This window comes from Equus przewalskii, chromosome 20 (assembly GCF_037783145.1).
Source record: "Equus przewalskii isolate Varuska chromosome 20, EquPr2, whole genome shotgun sequence".
Lineage (NCBI taxonomy): Eukaryota > Metazoa > Chordata > Mammalia > Perissodactyla > Equidae > Equus > Equus przewalskii.
In genome coordinates this window covers 7,564,372-7,580,126 of record NC_091850.1, presented here as the reverse complement: position 1 = coordinate 7,580,126, position 15,755 = coordinate 7,564,372, and the positions used below count along the sequence as shown (strand labels likewise).

Genomic DNA, 15,755 nt, shown 5'->3' with positions numbered 1-15,755 from the left:
TTTACTTTTATAAATCACATATTATGAAATAAAGTAGTTTAAAATTTGAAAAATATGGCGTATATGTATTTTTGGAAGATGATACAAGCATTATTTTCCATTAACTATTAAAATTATAGAAGTCTAATATAGAACTCCTGAAATTATTCTTTCTCTATATAAAATTTTAGATCAGTAGAACACACTATAGTTTTTGGTCTTTTTCTCCTTGGATAGACTTTATTATGTACTAAAAATATTATAGCTCTTGGAATAATATCTTTTCTATAAACTATTTCAAGATACTTTATGTACTTTAATAAAAGCCAAAGAAATGAGATATTTAGCTAAGTTTTAAAATGAAGTGGGATGCTAATGAGAACAGTGTAGAATGTCCTTGCCCCACCCTCCCTCTAAGTGTGGAATGTTTTATTTAAAAAAAAGTGTATGATAAGAATTATATTCCACAACCAAGTGAGACCCATTCTAAGCATTCAAGGCTAGTTCGATATTTGAAAATTTATCAGTATAATTCCCATATCAGTAGGCTTGTAACTCACTCAGTAATTCCATTCCTTGGTGTTTACCCAAGAAAAATGAAACATAGTCCGTGGAGTGATTTTTTAAAAATAATTTTACAAACGTTTATAGCACCTTTTTAAAAATAATTCAGAACTCCTTCCTTTTTCTGCCCTTTTCCTCCATGTTTCCCACATCTGCCCTGGGAGCCCTGTTGCCACCCTCATAAAAAATATCTAGCCAGTTTAGCAAAGGGGGTCCATCTTAATGTATCAGCAGAGTTATTTTAATGTAGCCTGAATAGAATTATCACTTGAGACATATTGTTAAAGGACTAATAAGAGTTTGTCTTCTAAAGAACAAGATTCAGTAACCTTAAATATTTTCTACGCAAATGAATGGGAGAAAAGAAAATTAGTGTAAAAAATGTGGATGGTATTAGTAGATTAGTAAAATTTAGCAAATGTTTGTTCTACAAAGGTATAGTATACTAAATAGTTACATGTGCTTAGATAGAAAATTGAGTCAGCCTAAGTAAAATCTATTAGCAGTAATATAAGAAGCACACAGATATTAAGCAGTTCATTGTCTAAATGCCCTAAAATGTATGATTGAAATGTAAAATGTCCAAGTAAAAGGAATGCTTTGCAGGTAAGTGCTTCTAATTTTGAAACTTGTAATAGGGTTGTCAAGTTTTTATTTTACCATTAAGAAAATTCCTCTGTCCCTCATTCCTTCCAAAAGCAATATTTCTCACATCCCTATTACCATCATTTTATTAAAAAATGACTTTCACTCAAAGGAAAAAGAATGAATGCTACAAAGCCACTAAAATTTAAAACTTAGGTGAAATGAAAAATATCCAGAGTCAACTCAAGAAGAAGTAGAAAACTGAAAAGACCAATGAACACAATATTTAATTGAATTAGTAGTCAGAAAAACTACCAGGCCTAGTTTTTAGGGACAAGTTTGGCCCAGCCTCCTTGGAATGGGATAATCCCTAATTTCTAAAAAATATTCTAGAGATTAGAGAAAGGGGAGAAAATATGGGACTCAGTTTATAAGGGTAATACACTTTAATAATAAGACTGGCTAAAGATTTTTTAAATTGAACTGTTGGGGTAACAGAAATGACTGCTGTAGATCTCATCCTCTATCAGGCTAGTCTAGGCATCCCAGGCATGTTCTCACAGGGCAGTAAAAGGAACGTGAGAGCTAGTGGAAATTAGCCAGAGCTCTTTTAAACCCTTGATTTCTTGCTGATGTTTCATTGGCCAAAGCAGAACAGATGGCTGAGTACAGAATCAGGATGAGGGAAATCACACTTCACATTTTGATGGAAGGAGCTGGAACATCACATTACAGAGGGAGCGAGGTCGTTAATGTAATCAGTCTGTCATGTGTATCTAGAAATGAACTTAATAGAAAATGTGCAGCATGACCTAAATGGAGGAAAAGCATAAAACTATGGAATAGATCAATAGAAGAATGTAACAGAAAAGACTGTCCAGAAAGATAACGTGAGAATTTGGATTATGACAGAGATGCCTCTACAAATCAATGAAATAAGGAAAACAAGTATTTCATAAGTGTTGGCACAATGTTTTTATATGGGAAGTAGAAAAAATAAAGAGAGCTTTACTTCGCAGTGTACAGCCATGCACGTTTCAATCAATGAAGGACCACATATACGATGGTGGTCCCATAAGATTAGTACCATATAGGCTAGGTGTGTAGTAGGGTGTATACCATCTAGGTTTGTGTAAGTAAACTCTGATGTTCACACAGTAGCGAAATTGCCTAACACAGCGTTTCTCAGAACATATCCCCATCCCCCATTGTTGAGTGACGCATGATGGTTCAATACCTGTTTTAAAGTCTTTTTCTGTTTATCTTGTTATTTCTGTTATCCCTGAGTCTATTGCTAGTGACTGAACAGTGGTAATCTTTTATATTGGAATATTTCAAGCATTTTACAGAAATAGAATAATATGATAAACCCCAATGTACGTATCAACCAACTTCAACATTTATCAACATGTTGTAGTTTCATCTATACCTCCTACTTTGCCTCTTCTTTTTATTTTAAAGCAAATCACAGACAGCCTCTTTCATACATAAATATTTTAAGATGAAACCACTCTGCTGTTATCACTTAAAAAAAAAACCAGCCATCCATAATCCCTTAATCTGGTTAGATATCCATCGGTATTTACATTTCCTGATTTGAAGGTTTATATGAATTCCATTAATTCCAGCAAAAGTTACTAAAACTGAAATTGAAAAAATGAATTATCTTGAAACTGTTAGAGAAATTAAATTAGTAATAACAATAATAATAAAACTTTTCCTTAAGGAACCATTGAGTCCAGATTTTTTTAATTGAAATTTTTATTGGGATAATTGTAGATTCACATGCAGTTGTAAGAAATGTCACGGAGTGGTCCTGTGTACTTGTTACCTAGTTTTCCTCAATACTAACGTTTTGCAATATTATAGAACAGTATTGAAATTGACGTTGATATAATCTTCGACTCTTATTCACATTTTCCCAGTTTACTTGTACTGTGTGTGTGTGTAGTAGATTTGGATATTCACCACAATCAGGTCTCTTGGGTCTCCTCCTGTCTAGGTAGTTCTGCAGTCTTCCTTTATCTTTTTTGACTTTGACAATTTTGAAGATTACTGGACAGTTGGATAGTAGAATTTCCTTTAATATGGATTTGTTTGATGTTTGCTTGTGATTAGATTCAGGTTGTGTGTTTTTGGCAAGAACAGGACAGTAGTGATTTTGCATCCCTTCTCAGTGCATCTTAGATTAGGTGCCCCATAATGATGATATTGACTGGTGATGCTAACTGAAGCAGTTTAAGGTGGTGCCTGTGAGATTTCTTCATTGTCAAGTTCCTTTCTTCCTCTTGTAATTAATAAGTAGTTTTTGGTGAGAAACTATATTAATACCTTCTTTCTCATCATTCTTTTACCTACTGATTTTAGCAGCCATTGATAAGTTTTGACTGAGCATTTATTACTGTAGTATTTGCCATTTGGTGATTTTGCATCATTCATTTTTCATCACCTGAAATTCTATATAGGACACTGTGGTAAATTTGCTTACTTAGAATCATATAGTGGTGAACTTGAAAGAGGCTTAAATGATCCTCTAGTGTCAACCCTGTTGAATAAGCATATCTTGTTAGTGGAGGAATGGGTCTTATAAACGCAGAATTTTTGGAATATTTTAAAAAGTTAGTAATTAGCATTTGTTTAGCCTAGATTACAACAGTGCTACTTGAAGTTGGTCTGTGGATTGTTGCTAGTTCACAAATTACTGTTACTATATTTTTGCTTAGGTCAGTTGAGGAAATAAGAGTAAGTACTGAGCAAGTTTTACCGTAATTTGACTTGTCACAACTTTTGTACGATATTTTACACAAGTATTGGCTTACAACTCTAGTCTTCAACGACACTGGTCTATCTGATGTGAATTTTCTACCTCTTCTATCTTCAGCTTTGCTTTCAGCTTTGTTCTTTTGTAAGTATTAGGGGCCAGCTCCACCTGGAGCCCAGCATTAAAGAAGTATTGCCTCTTTTTATGTGAGAAAAACAAAGAATGCTAAGTGTTCTGCATTGTATGACCTTAACATTGTCACATAGGGCACTAATTTTCAGAAGAGATAAGAAAAGGAAAGGAGGGTAAAACTAATCAAGGTTATTAGTTATTATAAACAGGCAAATGAACGAAAGATGAAAGAGAAATTGTTGTGGAGGTGGTTCTTTTTGGTTACCATTGGTGTTGCCAGTTTATCTAGATCCTGCTTAGTTGGTACATTCAAATCTGCAAGGTATACATTAATTATTATTGTTATTATTTTGTCCTTTTTAATATGTTCTTTTAATTTGGTCATTATTTGTTCATTTTCTAGGAATACAGGAGTTTCCAGAAAATATAAAAAATTGTAAAGTTTTGACAGTTGTAGAAGCCAGTGTAAATCCTATTTCCAAGTAAGTTCTTTTCTGTTGAATTACAAGTTAGTTTTGTGAATAAAGCAGCTATAAAACAGTAGACTATTACTTTCTACATTTTAAAGAGCAGTTAGCAGTCTTAAATCTATACCAAATTTCAGTTTTAGATTAAAAAGGACCCTTTTAAATAACCTTTCTAACTCCATATTTTACAAAGGTAAATTTGACATCCAAACAGATAATGCAAGTGCTTTACTCCGGGTTTCACAGATAGCAGAGGTCAGGTATGAGACTAGAATTCAGGTCTCCCCACTCAGTGTTGCTTGCACAGTATAAAAATGTCTTCACTTGCAAATTATATATGCAGCACACTCAAACTTTTGAAAATAATAAAAGAAACTGAAAGGTCAAGAAGGTAAAAACAACAAAAAAAGAAAAGCCATGTGATTGGTTACACCATATACCAGAGGTCATAGGTATTCTTTTGTGATGGTAGGGCTGTAAGCAGAAGGCTTTCCTGGCACCAAAGCTGTTAAATTTTGCAAAAATGGAATAGTGAGGCAAAAGATGAATAGAGTGAAGCAGAGTTTAATATAGCTAAGTTGAAAGGTGAACCAGCTTTCACGTATTATAGTACTGCATTGAGTTTTTCCAAACTTTGCATTGCTTCACTTGCTGTAGAAGATGGAGGAATGTGACACAGGAGAGAAAGAAGATGAGTCAAAGACTGATGTGTTTTACTTCAAGGGAATTTTGTACTTGTTAAAATCCTGGACATACATGTAAGGATGATGTTTTATCTTCATCTGAAAATACTGCTCTAGCCTCAAGTTCCAGATCTGTAGTTTGTTTTGTAAGTCAGAGGAAATAAAAGTAAAGCTAATACATATATGGCCTTAAAATGTCGCTCAGCTTTTTATATTATTTCTTCTCATTTGCTCATTGTAAAATTATTCAATCTTCATTTGATTATTTAGGGGCCGAATGTAGAAACTGAAAAAAATCTAAACCAGTGATTCTCAGATGGGAACGATTTTGCCTTCAAGGGTCATTGAGAAATTCTGGAGACGTTTTTGGTTTTTACAACCTGTGGTGGTTGGCAGTGCTACTGGCTTCTAGTGGGTAGAGGCCAGGGCTGCTGCTAAACATCTTACAATGCATAAGACAACCTTCTCACAACAAAGAATTATCCAGCCCAAAAAGTCAACACTGTCAAGGATTAGAATTCATTATCTAGTCCTTTGGATTGACATTAGATAAGGCAAGTTCAAGAGTGCCGGCTGATGTCATAGTTATGTCCTAAATACATTTCTGTGTATTTGTGGCTCATTCATAGTTGACTATTTTGTGTAGATTATATCTTACTGAGATAAATATTGCCTCATTTCCTTTTTACAAAGAGATGAAGATATAGGCATTGAAACAGGTACATTATGACAAAAGGCAAATCTCAATTTGAGGATCACTCATAAAAGTAAAGAGATGGCTGTTACCTGTTAAGAACATGTGTTGCTTAGACAGATTCTTATAGATATTTTGATGAGACAAATTCTGTATGTGAATTTAATTTAAATTCTGGTATATTTTATATAGGCTTCCTGATGGATTTTCTCAGCTGTTAAACCTAACCCAGTTATATCTGAATGATGCTTTCCTTGAGTTCTTGCCAGCTAATTTTGGCAGGTAAATTATAGTTTCTTCTAAAACCTTTTCTTGTTAGCTCTTGTGAAGTTTGCAAAACTACAAGTTGTTTTAGTAACACTGTTAATTACAGTTTCATAGGCTCTTTTGTAATTATTTCCAAGCATTGTGGTTTTTATAGTTTCTTCAGAACTTTTCTTTTCCTTCTTCTTCTTCTTCTCCCCAAAGCCCCCAGTACCTAGTTGTATATTCTAGTTGTGAGTGCCTCTGGTTGTGCTATGTGGGATACCGCCTCAGCATGGCCTGATGAGCGGTGCCATGTCCGCGCGCCCGGGATCCAAACTGGTGAAACCCTGGGCCGCCGAAGTGGAGTGCGTGAACTTAACTACTTGGCCGCGGGGCCAGCCTCAGAACTTGTTATTCTGACTTTTAATGTATTTTCCCAAGTAAACAATAAGCAGTGAAAACTTAAAAAAGTAAATTAAGATTTGAATTGTTTTTTTAAAAAGTATGCAAAAGTAGGGAGTTTAAATGGAAGTAGTTTCTGTATATTTGAGATATGGAATGCTTTATTCTTACCATTTGTCACATTGGAAAATGATCTAATTATCGTCTTAACTGTCTCCTCTACTAGAATCAAAATTCTGGAGAAAAGAAAATGTGTTTCTGGGGTCCACCCCATTGGTGCCCCCGTGCCCAATATCTGAACGTAGAGCAGTTCTTGTCTTATTATAATATTGTAGTCCCAGAATAATTTTTTTAAATGAAAAGATGAATCAATAAATGAATCGCTAATAGGTATCAAATTATTATTGTATTTAAATTACTGGAGAAAGTGCTATCCAACTACATGTTAATTTTGTAGTCATCTTTTTGTCTAAAAATAATTAAAGACAAATACTGTGTGATTTCACTTACATGTGGAATCTTAAAAAAAACCCAAAACCCCAAACCCTAAACTCAGAGATAACACAGAAGAGATTGATGGTAGTCAGGGTGGGGAGTGGGCAAAATGGATGGAGGAGGTCAAAAGGTGTAAACTTCCACTTACAAAATAAGTCAGGGAGATAGAATGCACAGCATGGTGACTATAGTTAATAATACCGTATTGTATATTTGAAAGTTCCCTAAGAGAATAGATCTTAAAAGTTCTCATCATAAGAAAAAGTTTTTGTAACTATGTATGGTGATGGATGTTAACTAGACTTGTTGTGATGATCATTTTGCAATACATACAAATATTGAATGATTGTGTTGTACACCTGAAACTAGTACCATGTTATATATCAGTTATATTTCAATAAAGAAAAAATGAATTCTGGGAATTATTGCAGCCCAGTGACTGTCCTGTGGGAGCCATGTTATGACACATCATGTATACATATACGCATCTATCCATGTATATATTAAATTTATGTACCTGTCCAATTCCTTTTCTTTTTTTTTTTGAGGAAGGTTAGCCCTGACCTAACACTGCTGCCAATCCTCCTTTTTTTGCTGTGGAAGACTGGCTCTGAGCTAACATCCATGCCCATCTTCCTCTACTTTATATGTGGGATGCCTCCCACAGCATGGCTTGCCAAGCGATGCCATGTCCGCACCCGGGATCCAAACTAGTGAACCCTGGGCTGCCAAAGCAGAATGTGCACACTTAACCGCTGTGCCACCAGGCCAGCCCCACCAATTCCTTTTCTGTATCTGGCATTTGGACCTCTTTTTAAAAATTGAAATATATTTGACACATAACATTTTGTAAGGTATACAACATGTTGGTTTGATACATTTATGTGTTATTATATGATTGTCATTATGGCATTAGTTAGTGCCTCTGCACCACTTACTCTGCTCATTTTCTCTCTAGTTTGATTGGAATGTGCATCCCTAAATTGCCAGAGGATTTCTCTTTCTCCATGTTCCTTGTCTTCCTTTATTTTTCCCTCTGGGAGTTGAGCTCTAGAGTTGAATTATCTACTAATGCCTAATAATTTGGGGAAGTATTTTCACAAAAAAGGCATGAAATGCTCTAAGGTTGATATTTGGGGACAATCGTTTTGTGCTTTGAATATGCCTATGAGTGTTTACCTTTCCCCCCACTAATTCTGAGGAGCAGAAATAGTCTTTTCTTCCTTTGTATTTCTTTGTTAAGTTTTAATACAGTATTCTGCACATTGTAGTTACACAATAACTATTGGTTGCTTTGAAACTTGAGTATACCATTAATTTGTTAACTAATTCTTTGTCCTTGTCATAGGTTCTTCATTTGTTTTCTTTGTTTTGCAGATTAACTAAACTCCAGATATTAGAACTTAGAGAAAACCAGTTGAAAATGTTGCCGAAGTAAGTAAGGGTGATATCCTGTCTAGAATTTAGCTTAGAATTTTTAATTCTTAAGTCCTTAGAGAAATATTCACTTTTTAATATCTAAAATATGAGTGCAAAATATTTTAAAAGACTGACATTTGTGATCATCATATTTTTATTAGTGGCATTCAATATAAAAATCCGTGCATCTGTTGTTGGTATTTAATAGTGATTTCATAGCTCTTTGGAACTCAGTGTTGTGTGACAAAAGTAAGAATAATAAGTATGTAAAGCCCACATGAGTCCCAAATAAAGTTCATACACTAGAGCTCTTACATAGTACTCATTAGAGAGATTAGTAGGGTCTTCATGGGAAGTCTGATAACTGTAGTTCTAAGAACTTGTCTGGTTTTGTGGCCTGTTGAAGTTAGAAATGGGGTAGAGGGCCCCTTGGTGGTAAGCTAACATCCAGAAGAGGGCAGTCCAAGAGGAAGTACGAAGGTAAAATTAAAACGGGTCTACAAACTCAAAATGCACTGTAGACTCTGCCCATTTATTGAAGAAATGTCTTATACACCCTGAATTCATTGCTCCATTTTTACAGTTTAGGCACTGGCAAACTACCGTCTGGTTAAATCTGGCCCACTGCCTATTTTCGTTAATGAAGTTTCATTGGAACCGCATTCATTCATGCATATGTTGTCTGTGGCTGCTTTTGCTCTACGGTGGGTAGAGTCAAGTAGTTGTGGCACACTGTATGCAAAGCCTAGCATTTACTATCTGACCCTTTACAGAAAACTTTGCTGACTCCTGTTGTAATTTATTTGTCAAGAGTTAATTGTCACCTCTTGAGTGAAGCATCTCCAGCTCCCCAGGAGTTAGTTGTTCTGTTTACTCAACATCTGTGGCATCTTACTTACATCTGTTATGACGTTTACCACGTTAGTCTAATTTTTTTATACATTTGACTCCCTTCTTACCTGACCAACATATACATATGAGCACATGTACTTGTATCCTTTCCCCCTGATTGTAAGTCTTTGAGAACAAAGAGCATATGTAGTTTTGATTCCCCAAAAGATGTTGTGTATTAGCCGAGTAATTGTTCAATGCAGGAATGATTGGCATATAAAGTGAGGGTTGTGAGTATAAATTAAAATGGGAATTATGATCCATATTAAAATTCAAAAAGGTTTAAATATTTTACAGGTTTGGTACAGGCGTTGATGACTCCTTAGCTCAAAACTTGACTGCTTTCTAAGAGATTTGAATAACCAAGGTGTAAATTGTTTACTGAAATAGCTAAGCCTACAGTTAATATGGTCTATCTGATATCATAGGTAATTCATTTAACTCATTTAACTTCAGATTGGGCTCTCTCAATGTATTTGCAAATATAATTCTTTCCTTCTTTCTTTTCAAGACTTAGGATTGAAAGCTTTGAGGCCTCTCAAACTATAAAGAGGCCATAGTTTTAAATGTTATGAAAGTCATGTGCGTTCAGGTTATATGAGTGGACCTTTTTATGATTAAAGAGTAGAGCAGTGGGAAAGCTGTTTTAGATATGTAGTTAAGTGAAATTTAATACCATCTTAATACTGGAGGGCACAGTACCAAGAACACAAAGGATGTAAATTTTTCCTCTGAGACAGAAGAGAAGATAAAAATGAGTTAAATACAAAGGAATTTTAGAGGTAAACAGGAGGAAATTTGAGGGATATTGTTTTTACTTTCTTCTTAAAGTAGGACTCTGGATCTTAAATGAAAAGACTTGAAAATGAAAAGGTGAAATTTTGTCTTAGATTTTTGAGGCATATGAGTAGGACCAAAGTTGCCAGTGTTAGCTACAGCAAATTGAGATGGAGATGCTTTTAGGACTTTATGATATATTTCCTCTCTTTTGTTACATATCTGTGTCATTCACATTTTCCTAAATCAGTTTTAAAACTTAACTTTCTAAGGATGTCATTTGTAATTAAGTTTTTCCAATGCACTGTGGTTTTTTTTTGGTACCCTCTTTTATAACTTACCCTTGTTGATATAAAGCGTTTAATTGCTGCATGTGAATTTTTTGTGTTATCTTGTCATTATAAGAATATTGAATTAAGGAAAACAAGATTAAGCTTTCTTCTTTCCGTCTTCCTCCCCTCCTCACAGCCCTCTTTACTTTTCTCAAATGTCCGCCTGGTATAGTATTATTATGGACATGGGAGTTTAATATCATAGCATCTAATCTTTCTTGAGAAAGGTCCTGGACACTCCTTTTGCTTTGTTATGAAGCAAACTAAAACTGACTTAGATGTTTTCTGTACAAAGACAGATATGAGAAAGGGAAGCAGAATTATAATACCTCATAGTACCTGAGAATAGGCACTCAATAAATCTAAGTTAAATAAAGCAGCCTTGAGAAAAATTGGTGTTGTGAGATGAATTAAAGGAGTGTTGATAGGGTGGCATATTTGAAATCGAAGAGTTGGGGGAAATTAGCTTCCTCTAATGTTAGATGAGTAGTACCAGTGGCATAGCAATTATATTTCTTCTTATATTTTTGTCACTAAAAAGCCAGAGAAATGTTTTAAGTGAGTTTTATCTTACTGTTTTTAATTTGTTAAATTTCCAAAGAAGATAGAAATAATCTGTGATCTTGTGTCATACTTTAAGGAAGCTATTGGTTTTTAATGCTGTTAATTTCCAAATTATTAACATATTAATATAATATATTCATAATATGATAACTGTATTAGGTATCATTTTGTAATATTTTAATGTAGAGTTTCTTGTCTTGGTACTTGGTAGTACCTCAATCTATTAAATTATAGGTTTTGCTAAAAATAGCAATTTAAGAGTACAGGCATACTTCGTTTTATTGCACTTCATTTTATTGTGCTTTGCACATGTTGTATTTTTTACAAATTGAAGGTTTGTGGCAGCCCAACATTGAGCAAGTCTATTGGTGCCATTTTTCCAACAGCATTTGCTCACTTAATGTGTCTGTGTCACATTTTGTTAATTCTTACAATATTTCAAACTTTTTCATTATTATTATATTTGTTATGGTGATCTGTGATCAGTGATTTTTTTTTTTTTAAAGATTTTGTTTTTCCTTTTTCTCCCAAATTCCCCTGATACATAGTTGTATATTTTTAGTTGTGGGTTCTTCTAGTTGCGGCATGTGGGATGCCACCTCAGCATGGCTTGATGAGTGGTGCCATGTCCGTTCTCAGGATTTGAACTGGCGAAACCCTGGGCCACTGAAGCAGAGTGTGCGAAACTAACCACTTGGCCACGGGGCCAGCCCCTGTGATCAGTGATTTTTGATGTTACTATTGTAATTGTTTTGGTGTGCCACGAGCCACGCCCATATAAGGCAGCTAACTTAATCAGTAAATGTGTGTGTTCTACCTGCTCTGCCCACCAGCCCTTCCCCCATCTCTCTCCCTCTTCTTGGATCTCCTGATTCCCTGAGATACAACGATATTGAAATTAGACTAATTAACAACTCTACAACGGCTTCTAAGTTTCAAGTAAAAGGAAGAGTTGTGCATCTGTCACTTTAAATCAGAAGCTAGAAATGATGAAGCGTAGTGAGGAAGGCATGTTGAAAGCCAAGATAGGCTGAAAGGTAGGCCTCTTGTGCCAAACAGCTGAATTGTGAATGCAAAGGAAAAGTTCTTGAAGGAAATTAAAAGTGCTACTCCAGTGAACACAGGAATGATAAGAAAACAAAACTAGCCTTATTGCCAATTTGGAGAAAGTTTTCCTGGTCTGTCTAGAAAAATCAAACCAGCCACAACATTTCCTTAAGCCAAAGTCTAATCCAGAGCAAGACCCTAATTCTCTTCAATTCCATGAAGATTGAGAGAAGTGAGGAAGCTACAGAAGAAAAGTTTGAAGCTGGCAGAGGTTGGTTCCTGAGGTTTAAGGAAAAAAGCCACCTCCATAACATAAAAGTGCAAGGTGAAGCAGCAAATGCTGCTGTAGAAGCTGCAGCAAGTTATCCAGAAGATCTAGCTAAGGTAATTCATGAAGGTGGCCACACTAAACAATAGATTTTCAATGTAGATGAAACAGCCTTATATTGGAAGAAGATACCATCTAGGACTTTCATAGCTAGAGAGGAGAAATCAGTGCCTGGCTTCAAAGCTTCAAAAGATGGGCTGACTCTCTTGCTAGGGGCTAATGCAGCTGGTGACTTTAAGTTGAAGCCAGTGCTCATTTACCATTCTGAAAATCCTAGGGCCCTTAAGCATGATGCTAAATCTACTTTGCCACTGCTCTATACATGGAACAGCAAAGCCTGGATGACAGCACAAGTTTGTTAACAACATGGCTTACTGAATATTTTAAGCCCACTGTTGAGACCTGCTGCTCAGAAAAAAAGATTCCTTTCAAAATATTACTGCTCACTGGCAATGCACCTGGTCACTCAAGAGCTCTGATGGAGATGTACAATGAGATTATTGTTTTCATGCTTGCGAAAACAACATCCATTCTCCAGCCCATGGATCAAGGAGTAATTTCAACATCCAGGTCTTATTTAAGAAATACATTTTGTAGGGCTATAGCTGCCATAAATAGTGATTGCTTTGATGGATCTTGGCAAAGTAAATTGAGAACACTCTGTAAAGAGTTCTTTCTAGATGCCCTTAAAGAACATTTGTGATTCAAGGGAAGAGGTCAAAATATCAACATTAACAGGAGTTTGGAAGAAGTCGATTCCAACCCTTATGGATGACTTTGAGAGGTTTAAGATTTCAGTGGAGAAAGTAACTGCAAATGTGGTAGAAATAGCAAGAGAACTAGAATTAGAAGTGGAGCCTGAAGATGTGACTGAATTGCTTCAATCTCATGGTAAAACTTTAACGGATGAGGAGTTGCTTCTTATAAAAGAGCAAAGAAAATGGTTTCTTGAGATAGAATCTACTCCTGGTGAAGATGCTGGGAAGATTGTTGAAATTACAATAAGGGATTTAGAATGTTACGTAAACTTAGTTGATAAAGCAGTGGCAGGTTTGAGAGGATTGACTCCAATTTTGAAAGAAGTTCTACTGTGGGTAAAGTGTTATCAAACAGCATTGCATGCTACAGAGAAATCATTTGTGAAAGGAAGAGTCAATTGACGGGGCAAACTTCATTGTTGTCTTATTTTAAGAAATTGCCACAACCACTCCAGTCTTGATCAGTCAGCAGCCATCAACATGGAAACAACATTCCCCACCAACAAAAACATTATGAGGCGCTGAAGGCTTAGATGACAGGTAGCATTTTTTTAGCAATAAAGTGTTTTTTAATTAAGGTATGTAAATTGTTTTTTTAGACATAATACTATTGCACACTTAATAGGTTACACTATAGTGGAAACGTAACTTTTATATGCACTGGGAAACCAGAAAATTCATGTGACTTTTTCTTGAGATGGTCTGGAATGAACCTGCAGTAGCTTCAAGGAATGCCTGTATTAATATGTGTTTGAGTTAATTAGTGATTAGTTTAGTTTAAAAAGCTTTTATTGAATGAAAGGTAAAAGTACAATTTGGTTTATTTCATTATGAAATCAGTTTGTACATTTTCCCAGTCTCTGTAGTTGCAGAGAAATGTTGGTATTAAGTTAGAAGTTAAAAATGGTGTATTTGTAGCTTTTTTTAAAATAAATACCATCTACAAGTTATATTTGTGATTTTATAAACTATTTTTGAATTGTATTGAATTTATTTTGAAATGTGGGGATCAGTGGAATATTTACTGTTCTTGGAATTCTGATTATTAATTTTTAGAGTTAATCTTGAAGTTTTACAAATAAATACAGTCTTGAAAAATAGTAGTAATTACTATGTAGCTGCCAAACAGTCTAATTCATTAGTTGATTTGTACTATATGAAAATTTATTTTATGAAAAAATAAAAATCAGTTACTCATATTCTGGCCTGTGGGTTTAAATTTACTGTGACTAATTTTTTCTTTTGCTGAGGAAGATTAGCCCTGAGCTAACATCTTTGCCAATCTTCCTTCACTTTGTATGTGGATCACCACCACAGTGTGTCTGACAAGTGGTGTAAGTCCATACCCTGGATCTGAACCTGCAAACCTGGGCTGCTAAAGCAGAACATGCCTAACTTAACCACTACACCATGGGGCCAGCCCCCTGTGATTACTTCTTAAGAGTAGAAATGAAAACCTGCTAAGAAGCCAAAATTGAAGAATAATTGATAACTTACTTCATTTTATTTAGAAATTAAATATAATGAGATTTCTTTTCTTAGAAAGTTTTTATTTTGTTAACATGTGAAAGCTTGTACATCATTAGATATTATGTAAGAATGTTTTCCACTGTTAATTTTGAAAGCTTTCATGTAATTGATATTTTTGTATACTTAATTCTTTGTTAATCCATTGTGCATAGAACCATGAATAGACTGACCCAGCTGGAAAGACTGGATTTGGGAAGTAATGAATTCACAGAAGTGGTAAGTTCTCACCATTCTTACTTGCCATGAATCTTATATTTGATTAAGAACAAAATGTGAATATTAAAATATTTATTTCTCTGCATTTTTTAATTATAAAATTGGGTAAAGATATACACATAATTTTGAGAGAGAAGATATGAAAGTTCTTAATAGGGAAAATTAACCAGACAGATAGAAACATTTAACAGTAGGGAGGATAAAACTTAAAATTAATGAGAAACCCATGGAAAAGGTAACTAAAAGCTTTTAGGCACAGAAAGTAGAAAATGAGAGAGATTATAAGGAAAAAACAAACTTTCATGAGAGTAGCATGTATCGGGAAAAGTAATTCTGAGTTAAAAATAACTCCCTGGGGGTATTGCTTAGAAATTTATTCAATGATAAAATACTTTCTATAATTTACTTACTAGTTAAAGAGAAGATGTTCAGTGAAGCAGTTGTTATTTTTGAGTTGGTGATGAGATCTCTGGATTGTGTTTTTGGTTTCTGTGCAAAGTGTACTATGATGTTGAATCAAAAAATGAGAGGAGTATTAAAGCAGTTTTTTGTCTTTTGTCATTTGTCTTAGAGTACTCAGAAAATAAGCTAGATATTTTCTTGAAGAGGAATTCACTAACCTGAATATCATTATCATTAAAATTTTTACATTGTGTTTACAAGTTTGTTTTTAAAAAGTGTGATAGATTTCAAATGGTAGTCTTAAGAACAGGGGTTTCTGTGCTGTCAGCTGGAGGGTTACCCTGTGGGTGTTGGAGTGTACATGTGCTCACTAAGTAGATGGCTTTTCATCTAAAGTCAGTGGAGGAGCATGGTGTTTTAGATGCCTCATGTTTTTTCTGAAATACTCTCTTTCATATTATTTATTATATTTTAATTGCATAT

The 15,755-nt window shown here is 34.7% G+C and overlaps 1 protein-coding gene across 13 annotated transcripts in view; it reads left to right on the top strand.

Annotated features, from left to right (window-relative positions):
• Window positions 1-15,755, top strand: part of ERBIN (erbb2 interacting protein) — a 135,490-nt gene that overhangs the window by 62,653 nt on the left and 57,082 nt on the right. For all 13 annotated transcript variants that reach the window (XM_008540262.2, XM_008540261.2, XM_008540259.2 and 10 more), the window contains 4 exons: window positions 4,425-4,503; window positions 6,058-6,147; window positions 8,386-8,442; window positions 14,807-14,870. In XM_008540262.2, the coding sequence (XP_008538484.1) occupies window positions 4,425-4,503; window positions 6,058-6,147; window positions 8,386-8,442; window positions 14,807-14,870 (290 nt within the window). The remainder of the gene's footprint in view (window positions 1-4,424; window positions 4,504-6,057; window positions 6,148-8,385; window positions 8,443-14,806; window positions 14,871-15,755) is intronic.